The sequence below is a fragment of the Molothrus ater genome, chromosome 3, assembly GCF_012460135.2.
Source record: "Molothrus ater isolate BHLD 08-10-18 breed brown headed cowbird chromosome 3, BPBGC_Mater_1.1, whole genome shotgun sequence".
NCBI classification, from domain to species: Eukaryota; Metazoa; Chordata; class Aves; order Passeriformes; family Icteridae; genus Molothrus; species Molothrus ater.
In genome coordinates, this window is record NC_050480.2 from 36,494,814 (window position 1) to 36,509,996 (window position 15,183).

The following is a 15,183-nucleotide window of genomic DNA, read 5'->3' on the forward strand; positions in this document are numbered from 1 at the left end:
ATTCTTTAGTTGAAAGTATTGTCCAGGCCCTTAGCCCAGCTCTCTCTTTGCCATACCTCTAGTCTCTGTCCCTTCTTGTATTCCTCTCAGCAAAACTACATGCTTGTCTTTTTTAACTTAGCAGGTGACCACTTTGTCACCCTCCCCCATTGTGTCTCAAATTAGCACTCTTGAGGTCAGTGTATCAGTTACTGCTGAGGTAACCTTGACCTCTCTCCCAGCTGTCCCCCCTCTCTGGAGCTTTGAATTCTGCCCCCCAAAGCACTGTGTTCCACGTGGCTGCCACTGGAGGGAGTTTGGTGCTGAGCAGCTGTGCACACAGCCTGCCTCGCACCCAGCTGCTCTTATGCAGTGTGCCCTGCACGCCCAGATGTGGGTGCAGTTTCCTTCTGGCTGTGATGGGACAGACCTCGCTGTGCCACTGAGTGGCTTGGGGGACCTCCGCTCTCTGTGCTTCACTTGCCTGTGGTGACCCAGGTGAGGGCAGCTTGGCAGGGCAGTGGGGAGAGCAGTAGTGCCTATTTGCAGGATGCTACCCTGGTGAGACCCCAGTCCAACAACTTTGGTAATAAGCCCTATGTTTGTCTCTCTGAAATGGAGAGAGTGAGGGAGCGGGGTGACGTGTTGGAGTTGGTAGAACACAGGAAGGCATCGATCCTGGTCTGTGGGCAGGCTGCCAAGGCAGCATGGCTGCAATTATGCATTCAGGGAGCACTGTGGATCTCAGCAGTGGGGGCTGTACAGTCACTTCAGTGCAACCACCCGCTGATTTTCCACAGATCAATAGACCCCTTCCTAGCATGTGCTGGCTGGGCCTTTTCTCTGTGCTCACAGGCATGTGAGACTGAGCCCATGTGCTGTCTTTACCTGTTTGCTTTGCCACATGGGGCCTGTGAACCATGGCCTAGAAGCATGACTGCTGTGACAGCTAGAGAGCCTTGTTAGTCACTCATGGGGCAGGTTTGCTTTGAAAAAAGATACTCTTCTGAAGGCAAGGTAGGTGAATGTTAGGGTCAAGATAATGACTACAAAATACACATGTAGGTTGGTTAGAAAAGGTAGATTATATGAAACTAAATTACTTGCATGGCAGCCCCCTTCTAATGTCACTTTCCTTCTCCCTAGCTTCCGTATGAGCTGCAGGACATGGTGAATAAGCATTTGCACAGTGCGCAGGAGTCTGCAGGCCCTGGCCAAGAGGCAGCCCACAGCTTGGCTCCATCTGATGTTGTGCCCACCTCAGTCATCGCCAGAGTCTTGGAGAAACCAGAATCTCTGGTTCTGAATTCAGCTAAGTCTAGCAGTGGCAGCTGTCCCATGGCTGAGGATGTCTTTGTGCATGTGGACATGAGCGGAGCCCTTCCTGATGCCTGCAACAGTGCAGGGCAGATGGGGAAGGAGGGAGGAGATGCGGGGAAACAGCAGAATGGTGGCTGCAAGCCGCAGAGTAGTGTGGAAAGTGTGCCTGAGGAGGTGCCTGCCTTCGAGAAGCTAAGCCCATACCCTACTCCCTCACCTCCCCATCCTATGTACCCAGGGCGCAAAGTGATTGAGTTCTCTGAGGACAAGGTAAGGATCCCAAAGAACAGCCCCCTGCCCAACTGTACATATGCTACACGCCAGGCCATCTCCCTCAGCCTGGTGCAGAGTGAAGATGAGAGCTGTGACAGGCACCGGACACTCCCCAGCAGCCCTGCTTCCGAAGGGCACCGTTCAGCCTCCAGCTGTTCCTGCCAGCAGTCCCCTAAAGCAGCCAGGGCTCACGGCTCTTCCCAGAGCAGCCCATTCAGCAGCCCTCCCCAAATCCCGAGCGCCTTTGCCAGCTCTGCCAGCTCTGAGGAGGACCTGCTGGCTAACTGGCAGCGAATGTTTGTGGATAAGGCACCCCCCACCTCGGAGCGAGTGCTGATGAACCGCACGGCTTTCAGCCGTGATACGGCCCCCGAGCTCCAGAAGAGGTTCAGCCGCTCCATGCAGGAGCTGGGTAGGGCAGCCTCAGCTTACTCGGATGGTGAGGAGTCTGCTCAGAGCTGCAGCTGGACCGTGAGCCGGGACTCAAGCGTGGACACAGACAGCACCGAGTCCAGAGCCCGCAGGAGCCATTTCTCCTCAGACTATGGTACAGATTTCTCCCAGGATGAAGCCCAGAAGCTGTTGCTTGAAAGCGGTGGAGGCACTGCTGAGCCTGAAAGCCCCTCACCAGAGAAGCACAAGGACTATGTAGACCTTGGCTTGCCTGAGAGCCCGGCTGAGGAGAGAGAAATGCTGCTCCAGGGAGACAAGGAGAGCAGCCAAGGAGGTGTCCAAGAGGAAAGCGGAGAAGGCAGGGTCAAGCCTCCTTTCAGTCGGCCGCACCGCAGCCCCAAGAGGATGGGGGTGCACCACTTACATCGCAAAGACAGTCTGACACAAGCCCAGGAACAGGGCAACCTTCTCACCTGAGGCACAGCAAGAACCAGCCATGCTTAGCAGAGCTGTGGGATGCCCCCCATCACTCCACCTGAGGGAGAAGCCTCCCTTAGTACCCTCCTCCCAGGGGAAATCTGCTCTGAGGTTTTATATTTATTCTCTTCTTTTGCTACCTGGAAGAGCTGGGATCTCCCTTGCCTGGCACCTCAGACCCTTAGTACAAGCACACGCAGTGTGCAGAAGCACACCCACTGCCCTGACACACTCACAGCTCTCTTCACAGCCTCACACTGGTGCCTGTACCAGAGCTAGTTCTTGGTACCCCTTGTCCTGGTGCCTGTGCCTCTTTTTGCTCTCATCCCCCTTCCCACTCAGGTACCTGAGGCCCTGGGTGCTCTCTTGTTGTTTCCCCACAGCTGCTCTGCTCTTTTTTAACTTGTGCCAACAGGGCAGAGTGCCTGTGTGGTGGTGTCTGATTCCCTGGGAGCCCCAGTGGCTGTGAGTGGGGCACGAGGACTCTCCCAGCAGATGGCTGTGTGCCGTGGGGATGAGCTGGGATTGCTGGTGTCTCATTTTCCTCCTGGTTTTGTTTTCCCCAGCCACTCACTGGGTGGGTCTTCAGAATCTGCCTCTGCAGGTCGCTGTTGTGTGTCTCCATGGCTGGGCTCGGCAGCTGGTCCCCACTGAAGCAATGCACAGGGGGCTGGTGCTGTGCTGTGGGGCATGGGCGCTGCTTGCTGAGGTCGTTTGGGGAGGCAGTGCCTGCTGGGCTCTGGGGTTTGTGTTTGTGTGTCTCCTCCCTCACACCTCTTCCCCTGTTCTCTGTGCTGTTGTTTTGTTTGAACGGTGCTGATGCTTTGCTCTTGGGTGGGCTTCTTTCTTCTTTCCAAGCCTTTGGTTTTGGGGTGTATTGTTTTTTCTTTCCCCCACCCCGCATAAACAGACACAGCCGTTGGCAGCCGGTCTGATGCCTGCACTGAGGGTGTGTTGAGGAGTCTCGGCTATCAGAGCTGCACTTCCCTCTCATCCTGGCCTCCAGCCTGCAGAAACCCCTGCAGATTTAAGAACAAGGTTTTGCCCCAGGCAAGCAAGGCGTGAAGGATGCTACCGGATTTTCTGGGAAGGGCTTGGTGCAGGGCCAGCAGGGATGCGAGGGCAGCGTGCTGCGGAGCTGCTCCCTGCAGATGCACTACCTCATGGCTCAGCAGCAGCCCTTCACCAGGGTCTCCTTGCACGGCCCCTTCTCTGGGGGGCTCCAGGCTCTGGGGCTTCTCTGGGGCCTCCCTTCCTGGGTAGGGCTCTCTGCGTGTTTTTCCTAGCGTAGTGTGATACTGTGTGACTTTTCCTCTCAGTCTTGTGTGCTCAGCGTCTTGTTGGGGGGGAGGGAAGGGGAGAGGTCTGTAGATGTAGGTATTTTTTTTGAGGGCTTACAAAGCCCAGGCCTCCTGTTTTAATTTTGTCCTGTGCCCTTGTCTGTCTGGTGTTTCTTGGCTTCCATGGGAGTGCAGGGCAGAGAACAGCCCAGTTCCCTTCACCTTAGCCCCTTCAACCCTGCCCTCAGCCTGCTGTCTGGTTTTTGAGTTGGGTTTGTGTTGTCCTCTCACCCTACACCATGCGGGCTCTTCATTGGGCTGGAGGAGAGCATCCTTCTCTCCAGGAGGGAGCATCTGTTCATATGCTTGCATCAAGATTTGCAGCCTAGAGCTTTCTGGGGGCCTGCTCCCCTCCCCAAACCCCTGTCTCTGTAAAGGGCTTGCAGCTTGTAGCTGGGGCCAGCCAGGGCTTCAGCTTGGGCCTGGAGGCTCCAGGGCCAGTGAAGGGGAGCTGCAGGCCTCTCTGGCAAGCTGTGTAGGTTGTTTTATGTACCCTAGGCAGAGCTGCTGCCTTGTTTCCCACTCACCTTGTTTCCCACCTGGAACAGTTGTAGAGTTGGATGCCACCCTCTGGTGGGGAAGTGGGACTCAGTATTTCACTGCAGTGTTTTGCTGTGCAGACAGGCTGAGAGTGGGAGCCTCCTCTGAGCCTGCAGAGTGTTTATCTCCCCTGTCCCAGTTGTGGAGGAGCAGGGGGTTGTCCTTGTGTTTGCTGCCATCAGCCACTCCACTGCTGCATTTCTTTTGTTCTTCTGCAGCACTGCTGAGGGTTTTCATCTTCAGCATCTGCCAGATCCTGCCTCACAGATGTCACTGGGGTTGGCTGCTCACTGAGTGAGTTGCTCTGGCTCTGAGGCTGCTGGTGGCCTGCAGTGGGGGAGGCATTGCCCACCAGGGCTCAGCCCCATCTCCCCTGAATCCTGGCATGCTGGTCAGTGGACAGAACTCTTTTGCTGAGGTAGCTGGTGCTGATGATGCTGAACAGAGCTGGCTTCGCTCTGCTTTTGGTCAAGGTAGACTGAAAAGCAAAACAGTGAAGTGGAGGGGTGGCAAAGGTATGCCCACCACCTCACCAGACACTTGTGCTTTGCAGCATTAGGATGCTGGCAGAGGTTGAGGGGGACTGGTGGCCTCAAGCAGCAGCAGAGCCCTCTCTTGACCTGTGGGCATTGTGTCCTCTGCACTCCTGCCCACCTCCAGCAGTATTGGCTCTGGGGCCTTGAGCCCATCTGAGTTCCAGTGTCCCAACTCCAGACTGTTAATCTGTAACTAATGTGGGGGTTTTTTTCTGAGATTTTCAAACTGATGTATATTTTAAGACCAGAAATAAACTATTTTAAAAGTAGATGGCAATGGCTATATTGTACTTGATAGTGGCTAAGACCTGGACTGGAATGATCCTGAGCATGTGAAGGTGTAGAGCTAGCTACTCATGGTACAGTGTCCCAAGTTTGTTGAACTGTGCATGCCACCCATTGTCTCGTCCGGAGAGAGCAATCCTGTGAGCTGGTGCTGTAAGCAGCCCTCAGTGTTACTTGTAAGATTCTGCCGACCTCATTTCACATATTTTGCTGGCTGTACTGGCTGATCTGCCTTGGCCGACCTCTACATTCTCATCTAGCATAGGATAAGGTGTAGCTAATCCTTTTAATAGCTGTTGGTTTTCTTGGAGTCCCAGCTTTTGGAGTCATCTGAGAGTACCACTTCACTTCAGAAACCAAATACCATACCCCCTTGCTGGGGTTCCTAAGAGGTTTATAATTCTAGATTCAGTATTGTGTGAGGAGGGAGGATCAGGGGTGACTGGACATATCCCTGTCTGGAAGCCTTCCAAACATGAGGCAGAGAGTTCGTGCAGGATGCTGATACAGACAATTGGAAGTGTTTCCTTTTCACGTTGAAGGGTGCTGCAGAGGTCACAGGGCTGTGATGAATTTTCCTCTGTCTCCCAAGTTAGGCTGCCTGTGCCTTTCTGAGCTGGCTACATGCAAGCCTAACACTAGAAAGAGTGTCTTGTTTCTTTGTCCCCGTAATTAATGATTTTATTCCTTGTTCCCTTGAGTAGCAGCTGCTACCACAATTTAATCTTCCAGCCTAATCTGAGCCTTGAAACACGATCTTCCTTGTCAGCAAGGACGCCTGGCAAAGCGCAGGCAGCGCAATCCATGGTGCTACTGCGGGCTGAAGCCTTCACCAGGGTGTGCACGGCTGGTGTCAAGCTCCCTGCAGAGCTAGATTAGCCCAGCCCGCTTTCTCCTGGCCCGAGGGAGGGCCTGGAGGACAGAAAATTGGGCTGTCACCGACCTGTCCCCAGGGCCTGCGCCGAGTCGGGAGGCGCGGCAGAGCCGTGAGGCGGCGGGCGAGGGGCTGGCGCCCCCTGCCGGCGCTCCGGGTCCGCGGCTCCTGGCCGGGCCTGGCCTGGCCGGGCCCACAGCGTCCGCCCGCGCCTGGCACCTGCCGGTTGCTGTCGGCACCTCGCAGACCCTGCCCGTCCCTGCCGGTAGCTGTCAGCACCCCCCAGACCCTGCCGCTCTCTGCCCTTACCAGCTGGTCCCGGCCTGTCCCTGCCGGCACCCGCCCTCCCTGGCTCGCACAGTGGCGGAGGCGGACGCTGCCGAGTAGTGCCACCACATCTGTGACCTTTATAAAAGTCTCACCGCGACAGCAGTACAAGCGATAGAAAGGACATCTCTTATACACATCTGAATAAATACAGCCAGCGCCCTGCGGGCGCAGCCGGGCGTGGGGGTGGCAGGGCGGCGTGAGCTACACATGCGGCGACGGGGACAATCACAAGCGGCCGACGAGGCGTGTGAGGACACAGAGACGTGTGTAGAGACTCGCTTGGAGCAGGCTCCTGCGCTCAGAGCCCAGGGAGGCATCGGCAGGAGGTGAGATGTGTGACAAGAGGGCTGGGGAGCCCAGCCGAGGCTGGGGCTGGCGGAGCACGGCGCTCTCCTCGGCAGAAGCAGGCAGGGTAGCCCAGCTACATTTCTGTTTCTGCTAAGAGGCTGTCACCGAGGCCTGATGTCATCAGGACCATCTGGGAGCTGGAATCTGTGTGGAGAGAGGGAGAGAACCATGAGCCGTTCGGGCTGCTGGAGAGCGCTGGGCTGTACTCCAGATCCAGAGGTGAGGATGAGGAATTCAATCACAGCAGGGTGGGAAGAAAACTGCTGAGAGAAGTGGGAGATTAAGTGGGAGCTAGGCCTGCTCTGGCTACACAGCAGAACAGAATTGATTTTTGGGGAGAGGGAGAAAGCACAGACAGCAAAAGGCCAGAGGAACTTCAGGTCTGAACCCCTGACATGCAGGTGATCCTGGTTGCACTGGCCCAGCCGTGCCCTTGCCCAACCCTGCACAGGCCTTTAAATCTGCACTCATCCAGTGTTTCTCAGCAGAGAGACAGTGTCCAGGTGGGGCAGGCTTCAGGCTGCAAGCCAGCCAATGCCACACAGGGTGGTGGTGTTGCCTTCCCAAGAGCAGGGAATGCTGTGGGCAATCAGCCATGTTTCAGCAGCAGAGGCCTGGAAATAGTGAGTTTCTGCACTGCATGAATGGAGGGTTTGTGCAGCCCTCCCCTGCCTGCCTCGGGGAGGTGAGGGCAGCTTGCTGGCTCTGCCATGGCTCAGAGCCACAGCCAGGAACACTGTGACTCTCCCCACAGCAAGTGAATCAACTGCAAGGAGAATGGACCTGCATAGCAAGTAAGAAACTTAGCAGGGTACCAGTTTCCCATCCAGAAGCCTTTTGAAACTGAAAAAAACCCTGTTTTTTCCTGGGTGGAAGGGAGATCTCTCATAGCAGTTCTGCACATTCAAAACTGCTGCAGGGGAATCTCTATTTCAGGAATCAATTTCTGTAAGCAAGATCCAAAACTTGGCCAAACTGTCACTAAATTATTTTTCTGGGTTTAATAGATGAGGATCCAGATGTTTTGAGGCTCAAGGATTGGTTGTGCTTGTCTACTGGTAGTCTGATATGAGAACTGTGAGGGGTGAAGGACAAATGAAGGTAAAAAAAGGCAAACCCTCAAACGAGCTGGATCACAAGGTAGGCATGACAAAATACAGTATCATATATGCAAACTACACAGAACAGGCTACTGCTATCTCTGTAATACACCTTTTTTCCATTACACGCAACAGACAGACAGTGGCACCTGGCTAACCCTTCACATGTTTGGGATGTAGAGATAGGAACAGCTGATGCTGTGCAGATTGCAAAGAGGTTCTGGAAACAGTGAGGAATGACACAAGTTTTGGCTAGGATATCTGACAAAGGCTCCCAAGATCTTTAATATTCCTGCCCTTGAGTTTTAAGACTTTGAGATTTCGTTCTGCAGCATCAGAAAAAAGCCTCAGAGGTACCGTTTAGTCTCTTTGCAGCAGCTGCATTGTCCTTGGAGGCTGCCTTTCCAAGAGAGGCGCAGCCAACGCTGTTTAACATGAAGGTCATGCCTGAAGGTGTATGTATTCCATGGAGGTTGTATGCATTCCATGGAGATTTTATGTATTCCAGTTCATGGGGAAAAGGGACAGGTGCATTCACCAACCCCGCTGCAAGAGGTCAGTGCCACTGGAAACACCCGACACCTCAGGAGCCCCTCAGCTCCTACCCCCCACTCCCAGAGCTCTTACTGTTCTGGCAGATCCAGGGATTCTTCTCCCTGGCTGTGACTTCGTGACCTCCGTCTCCTCCTCTTCCTCGCCCTCTGAGAGAAGATCAGAGATCTGCTGCTGCAGCTCAGGACTTATGTTGTTCTCTGCCAGGATGAGTGTCCGTAGGGCTGTGGGGTAATTCTCTACCATGTCCAGCAAGGTCTAGGGGGAGAGTAAGATAAGAAGGCTGACAAGCATCACAAGGGCTGAGCAGAAAGAGTGTCAGTGCTTTGTCTACCTGTGAATTCCAGCCCCCCTCTCCTTGCTTCTGCCTTCCCTTGACCTCCCTTCATCAGGCTTTATGAGAGACTGAAGACTTCCATCTTCCTGTGGGAAGAGCTGAGTTTGGATTTTCTGGCTCTGTCTGAAGAAGAAGGGACTGCTCTACACTGTTGCTGTCACACATCCAGGTCCATTCCCTCTTACCACTAGAAGCTGGAGATCTGAGAGTCTGTGCAACTGAACCTTGGCCTGTATTTGTCCACAGAGATTTAGTTCTGATTCTCAGCCAAAAATCCAGCCTCATTTCTTCCAAGAAAAGAGCCAGGGGAAAGCAAGAACCCCCCTGGGTGCAGGGAGGGAAGGGGGTGCTTGTAGACTCCAGGGTGTGGTTGGAGGCAGGTGTGGGTCCTGGGGCCTCTGCAGACACCCCAGCCCTGGGCCCTTGAGCTGTCAGTGATGCTGTAGGGTAATTGTGAATTGCTCACCTGAGCTGACTGGTTGGTAAGTCCTGTTCCCTCCAAGTCCAGCACTTCGAGGGTTCGGCTGGAGGCCACAGCCACGGCGAGCATCCCGGCTACCTGGTCACCTGTGGGAGGAGCACACCAGGGATGTCAGCAGAGCCTGCCTTCCCTCTGTAATGCCACATGCCCTCATGCGCCTGAGGCTGCCATGGGAACATCCTCTGAGTATTTCTGCCATCAGACAACCTTCCAAATCTGTTACCTCATGGTGGGGAAAAAGCTGTTAAAGGAGAAAAGAGACAAGGAAAGGTGCGCCATTTTGTGGTTATGGGAGCAGTCACTGATTATCAGGGGAACACTGTGAGATTGGTTTTATTCCCCAAAGAACCATATCTCCCCAAATCTTCTTCCTACTCAAGGAGGCAAGGGCCTTTAACAGTCCCTGTAAGGGCATCCCAGACACAGAATAGGAGCTGAATATTTCAGTCTAGGGAAAGGCTGGAGTCAGACAGAGGACTCTGCACCAGCCGGCAGACTGCCTCCCTGGAAAAGGGGTAGACTTTGATGGGGGATGCAGCAGGATGAGGAGCATTGAAAATTGATGTTGGTGAAGAGATAAGACTCAGAATGTGTTCTGACATTCTCTGTCGAGTGTCAAGATGCCACACAACTGTGACACCTTCTCTTGGAACAAAACCCAGCCTGCTGTCAAGTAACACCTGGGGCTTTTCCTGTCTAAGAGGAGGTACCTGGTCAGAGAAGAGGGCCTGGGGGAGGCTCTGCTGGCAGATAGGTTGAGGAGGGGAGTGTCATCCTGATGCTCAGGCACGGCCGGATCTCCTCCTCACCACCTTGTAGCAGAGCAGGAGAGAGTTTGTTTCTATGGCAACGAGTGCCAGGCTCTCCTCCTCCTCCCTGCTCCCCCAGGAAGATGAAGGGGGGAGCGCAGGGGACATACTGCATCTGCCAAGCCGGCTTCAGCGCCCAGGGCTTCAGGGAAAAGGGAGACATAGAGGGTCAAACGTGACGACAAAGGCAGTGGAGTAGGCAAGGCACAGCCTCCCTTTTGCACCTCCCCACAGGGCATGTGGCCACCTCACACAAGCAGAGCAGTGACTGTGGCTTCTCCTAGAGCTGAAGGTGCCTGGGAGGGTGAACTTGCTGCTAGGGAACAGAGGGCACCTATGCAAGGAACTTCCCCATCCTGCTCTAGCACCTTTCCAGAGCTTGGTCCCTGGCCCCCCACTGGTGCAGGTCACACAAACACTGAGAGGCAGGAGTGCTCCTCCTCCCCGGCCCCCAGCTTACCTAGGGGGTTGTAGTCCAGGTTCAGCACACGGAGCTGTGAGCTGTGAGCCACTGCAATGGCCAGGCGTCCCCAGCCTTTACTTGTGATGCCTGGGTTGGCGCTCAGTGTTAGCTCTTTGAGGCCTGGAGAAGAGAGAGAAGCCAAACCAGAGCCTTAGGGTCCCCAAAGCAGTCACAGGAGGACTTGTTCAGCTCACCAGAAGAGCTTTGGATTGTGTCCTCTGTACTCTGTAGGGCTTAAGGGCTTGGTTTGCTCTGACAACTGTCACGACATATTTCAGTGATCAGTGCAATTCACTGCCTTCAGCTGTGCCCTTCATCTAACTGTGCTGCAACTGCCCCATTTATCTGCCCTCCCAACCTGCATCCTGCTTACCCTGAATAGCAAACACAATGGAAAACGCAATGGAAACCAAGGGGTGTGTGAGAAAACTGATTGAGCAAAGAAGGTGGCATGAGGTGACAGGCTGGAGAGAGGATAACAGGGACAGTAGGCTCCAAAGCCTGCACCTGAGAGGGGTGGCCAGCAGAGATAACAGCATCAGTGGCATTGTGCGCACACAGAGGAGGAGGTGCTGGGAAAAGGTGGAAAGCACTTTGGAGAGTCAGAAGGAAGGAGTGGTATTACCTCAGCACATGCCAGCTCTCAGCTTGAGTGGGTCACTGGCCTCACACCACCAAAGATCATTCCCTGCAAAGACCTGAGTCTTGGCATGAAGGCTGTGACCATACAACTACACACTCATGGAATGCACCACAAACAGGGACAACTCCCAGGCCCTGATAATAAAGCTAAGTGCTGAGGTAGGGGCGCACAGTATATTTATCTACAGTGATTATCAACACACAAATGCAAAATAATAAATTCCAAGTCCAAGCTGTCCTCTCCTCCAGTTTCAAATGCTGCTGACATGAACCAGAAGCAACCTGTTAGTCCCTGAGCTCCAAATTGCCAGCAGAACAGATCAGTAGCAGAAAGTCCAAACCTGCCCAAGGGAACCACTCGTCTATTGCTTGGCTTATCTGCTTTTCTTAAGTTAGGGGAAAGAAATCCTTAGCCCTGGCAAACCATAGAGCCTGCCTCCTCCAGGGCTGAGGATTTAGTGCTGCATACATCTGATCTATGTGAAAGCTCCACCAGTCATTGAGCAGCCCACAGCCCCTGGTGCTTACCAGACTTGGCCCCATCAGGCGGCAGGAGCCCACAGATAAGGTTGATGCCTTCATCACCCAGCATGCAGTCTCCTAGATCCAGAGCCACCAGCGAGGGGTGGATGGAGAGAGCAGGGTTGAGGAGGGCCAAGCCTGCATCTGTCAGGGGACTCCCATGGAGGCTGTGCAGGTAAAAGGGAAAATTACTACGGAGCCTTCTTCCTGGGGGCTAACTAACCTGACAGGGAGGAAGAAGCAGACAAAATGAGGTGGATGACAAATACTAACCCCAAGTGGGCAAAAAGCTTTGCAAAGCCTCTGTCGCTAGGGTGGGCTGGTCGCTACGGTGGCCCTTCTCTCCCGGCCGGGATGAGGGGCGCAGGGGATGCCAGCGTTGTAGGGGCAGCCCCACCACGGGGCTGGAGGACCGAGACTGAGAGGCAGGGCCGTGCCCAGCCGGCGGGGACAGAGGTGGCTCCCTCCCGGCCAGGTGATGGGCAGGGGCTTATCCTCCGCGGCATCAAGGGCATTTTCCCTCCGACAAGACTCAAATTCAGGGACTGGCCCCGAGCTGATAGTCCCCCGAAAGAGCCGTGCCCGCCCGGGAGAGGACCGGGACGCCCTCGGCAGCCCCCGCCGCACTATACTCACAAGAGGGACTGAACGGAGCGGTTCGTCTTCAGGGCCTCGGCCAGCTGCTTGACGCGGTTGATGTTGGAGACGATGCCCAGGTTGAGGTTGAGCTGGGCGAGGGAGCGGGACTCGGCCACCCCGCGGCAGACGTGCCCGAAGTCCCGCTCGGAGAGCTGGCAGCCCCGCAGCGACAGCAGCCGCACCGAGTTCTCCCGCAGGCTCTCGCAGATGTCTCGGATCTCCGCCCCCGACAGCGTCTCCCCGGAGATCTGGATAGACCCCGGCAGCATCTTCCCCCGGCTCGGAGCGCCGCCGATCCCGGGGCCGCGCAGCCCGGGGCAGAGCCGGGGGAGAGCCGCGCTGCGCGCTGCGGGCCGGGGCGGGCAACGCCGCCGCTGCTGCCGCCGCCGCTGCCGGGCAGTCCCGGCCCGGCCCACCGCGGCCCCGGGGGCGGCACCGCGCTGCCTCACCGGCGGCCGCCGTGCCGCCCCGCTCCGCCCGGCGGGGCGGTGTGACCCAGGGCAGCCATCGGCGGGGCTGATCCGCACCGGGACGCAGGGTCGCGCCGCCCCGCAGCGCCGGGCGGGGGCCGGGCAGCGCCGCGGGTCCCCGCCCCGCTCCGCCCGCACCTGCCGGGCCGCCCCGCCTTCCCCCGGCCGCCGCTCCGGGCCCTCCTCCCCGCCCGGCCAGCGCCTCCCCGCGCGACGGAGCAGGCGTGGAGGGGGGTCCGGCATCCCTCATCCCACCCCGGCATCCTGCCCGGCATCCCGGGCCCCGACGCCGCTCAATGCCTGCGAGGGGCGACGGCAGCGCCCGCTGGCACCTGCCCGCTGCCTTGAGGAGATGGCGGGGCCAGGGCCGGCCGGGCTGGGTCCCCGACACTGGGGGTGCAGGAGGGGAGGGAGTGTGTAAGAAGCACCTGGGAAAGGCTCTCCATGCCAGCCCTACTCCCACTTGGGGAAAGGGGCCCAAGCCATTGGTGCACTCTGGGGGCTTGGTCCGAGAAATTGTGGTGTTCCATGGCTTCAGTTGCCTTTAATACTTAAACTCACTAAACCTGAATCCTTGACCCATGACTTAGTGGTGAGGTCAGATCTGCTCCTCATGGCCCAGAGTGTGCAAGAGCCAGTGCTTGGAGGCAGCTGCCTGGAGGTGAAAGTTGGAGAGCTGGGGAAGGGCCACAAACTTCCTTATCCTTGAGCACACAGCCTCTGCCCTCAGCCTGACCTGAGGTATATGGGGCGCACCCCACCTCCTGCTAATTCACAGGTATGGATCACAGGGATTTGTCCCCTCTCTCCCCATTGAGTAATCCTGTACTTGGAGAGAAATAGGAAGCAGGGCCCCTGCGTTTTCAACTTCACTGAGCTGAAAAAGGAAGGCAGTGATGTGGAAATTAGGTTAAACCGCCTAAGTAGGCAGCTTTCTGCACGTAACTAATCTGGCTGCTGCATATAGCAGTGCTCAAATGAATTCCAGCCCAGTGGGTAACACTGGGACAAAACCAGGCTCCTCTGCTTGGTTTGCAGGCCAGGGCCCAGGAGAGGGGATGGAAAGGGAAGAGAAAAATAGGGTGTGGAGGGGGATATGGAGCACTTCTCCTCCATTGAAATGGAGGAGCAGATCACCTGAGCTGAGGATGCATATTAGGTCCTGGATGAGGTAAGGGGAGCAGCAGCTTTAAGACTTTGGCTTCAACTCGCAATGTGGGTATCACCACGCCCTTTGAGCAACCCGTGGCTGCTCTCTGGAGTACCTACACAGCCTCCTCTTTCTTTCTCTGTTGCACAGAGATGCATGACCTTGATACTGTTCTGCAAGATACACCAAGAACAGACCACTGGCCTCACACTTCATCTCTGCTGCAATATGAGCAGCAGCTGCAAGCATCCAGATGTGGTACAGCTGTGGTACTGTGGCTTTCAGAAATGCAGCAGCTCATCTCTAAGGTCACATTAAAAGACCCAGGTGAGAATGCGATGCTACATATTACAGGATGGTGAGGGACAGAGTTTTCAGAATTATAGCCAGGGGGTAGCCGAGAAAATCCCAGCTGCTGCTACTGCATGCAGGTCAACTAGAAGGCTACACTCAGACTCACCTCTCAATTACCTCCAGGCACTACTCAACCCACACTTTTTTAAACAGACTATTATTAGAGAGGTGCTCGGAGGAGAGCCCCTGGGACATGTCCCACTTCCATTGCAGCAGCAGTCCTGAAACATTGATGAAGATGCTCTAGTGCCTCTTCACTGCCTGTTGTCAGGAGCCAGAGCACATTGAGGAGACAAGTATCCCACCTACTTTATGCTCAATTCATTGAAAAAGTGGCACAGGAGCTAATGGTCCAAAGTTTTGGCTCACCAAACCTAATACAGGGCTATGAAGAGGGGACTTTGGCAATGCTATTTTGTGTAGAACTAGGTATTTCTTCCTTGTCATGTGCAGTTAGCAGCAGGTATGAGGAAGGTCATTTATTGTTTACCTACCGGGGGCAGAAAGAGTGATGGCATTGAGAGTTAACACATAAACAGAGAAAAACAGTGGATGAACAGCAACTACAGTGAGAGTAGACACAGGAAACAAATGGGAGAAGAAAGAGCCCACCTGTAACCCAAAATCACAACTAAGGTGACCATTAGTACAAGGATAGACTGTAAGAAGAGTTGGACACTCAGGTACTGCATAGGAGAAGAGGAGGTCATAGATGCTTTAATATTAATTTTCAGCTTTAATATACAGCTTTCTCTTTCTAATCTGACAGCTTTGTATGTTTGTTCCATATTTAATAGAGGGGCTTACACGGAGCTACCTTTATTCAAAAGGGGGAAACGATGAGTGGGTTATTTCAGATTTGCTGCAAGGGAGAAGGGCAAAAATTATTTGAGATTTGCTGCAAGAGCTGTGGCAGGAAACAAAGACAGATAGTATTGCACGATAGGGTTGTAAGGCATGTTCTGCTAA

At 55.1% G+C, this 15,183-nt stretch overlaps 2 protein-coding genes across 3 annotated transcripts in view; one reads left to right on the forward strand and one right to left on the reverse strand.

Annotated features, from left to right (window-relative positions):
* Nucleotides 1-5,127, forward strand: part of TJAP1 (tight junction associated protein 1) — a 40,208-nt gene extending 35,081 nt beyond the window's left edge. For both annotated transcript variants that reach the window (XM_036379938.1, XM_036379939.1), the window contains one exon: nt 1,126-5,127. In XM_036379938.1, the coding sequence (XP_036235831.1) occupies nt 1,126-2,442 (1,317 nt within the window). In that variant the 3' untranslated portion in view covers nt 2,443-5,127. The remainder of the gene's footprint in view (nt 1-1,125) is intronic.
* A 1,274-nt stretch (nt 5,128-6,401) lies between these two features.
* Nucleotides 6,402-12,751, reverse strand: LRRC73 (leucine rich repeat containing 73). The gene is made up of 6 exons (XM_036379940.2): nt 12,238-12,751; nt 11,608-11,768; nt 10,435-10,557; nt 9,151-9,251; nt 8,423-8,605; nt 6,402-6,839 (listed from the first exon to the last, which is right to left on the reverse strand). Exons 1-6 carry the CDS (start codon nt 12,507-12,509, stop codon nt 6,816-6,818), a joined length of 864 nt encoding a protein of 287 aa, XP_036235833.1. The 5' UTR covers nt 12,510-12,751; the 3' UTR covers nt 6,402-6,815.
* Between the last annotated feature and the right edge of the window lie 2,432 nt (nt 12,752-15,183).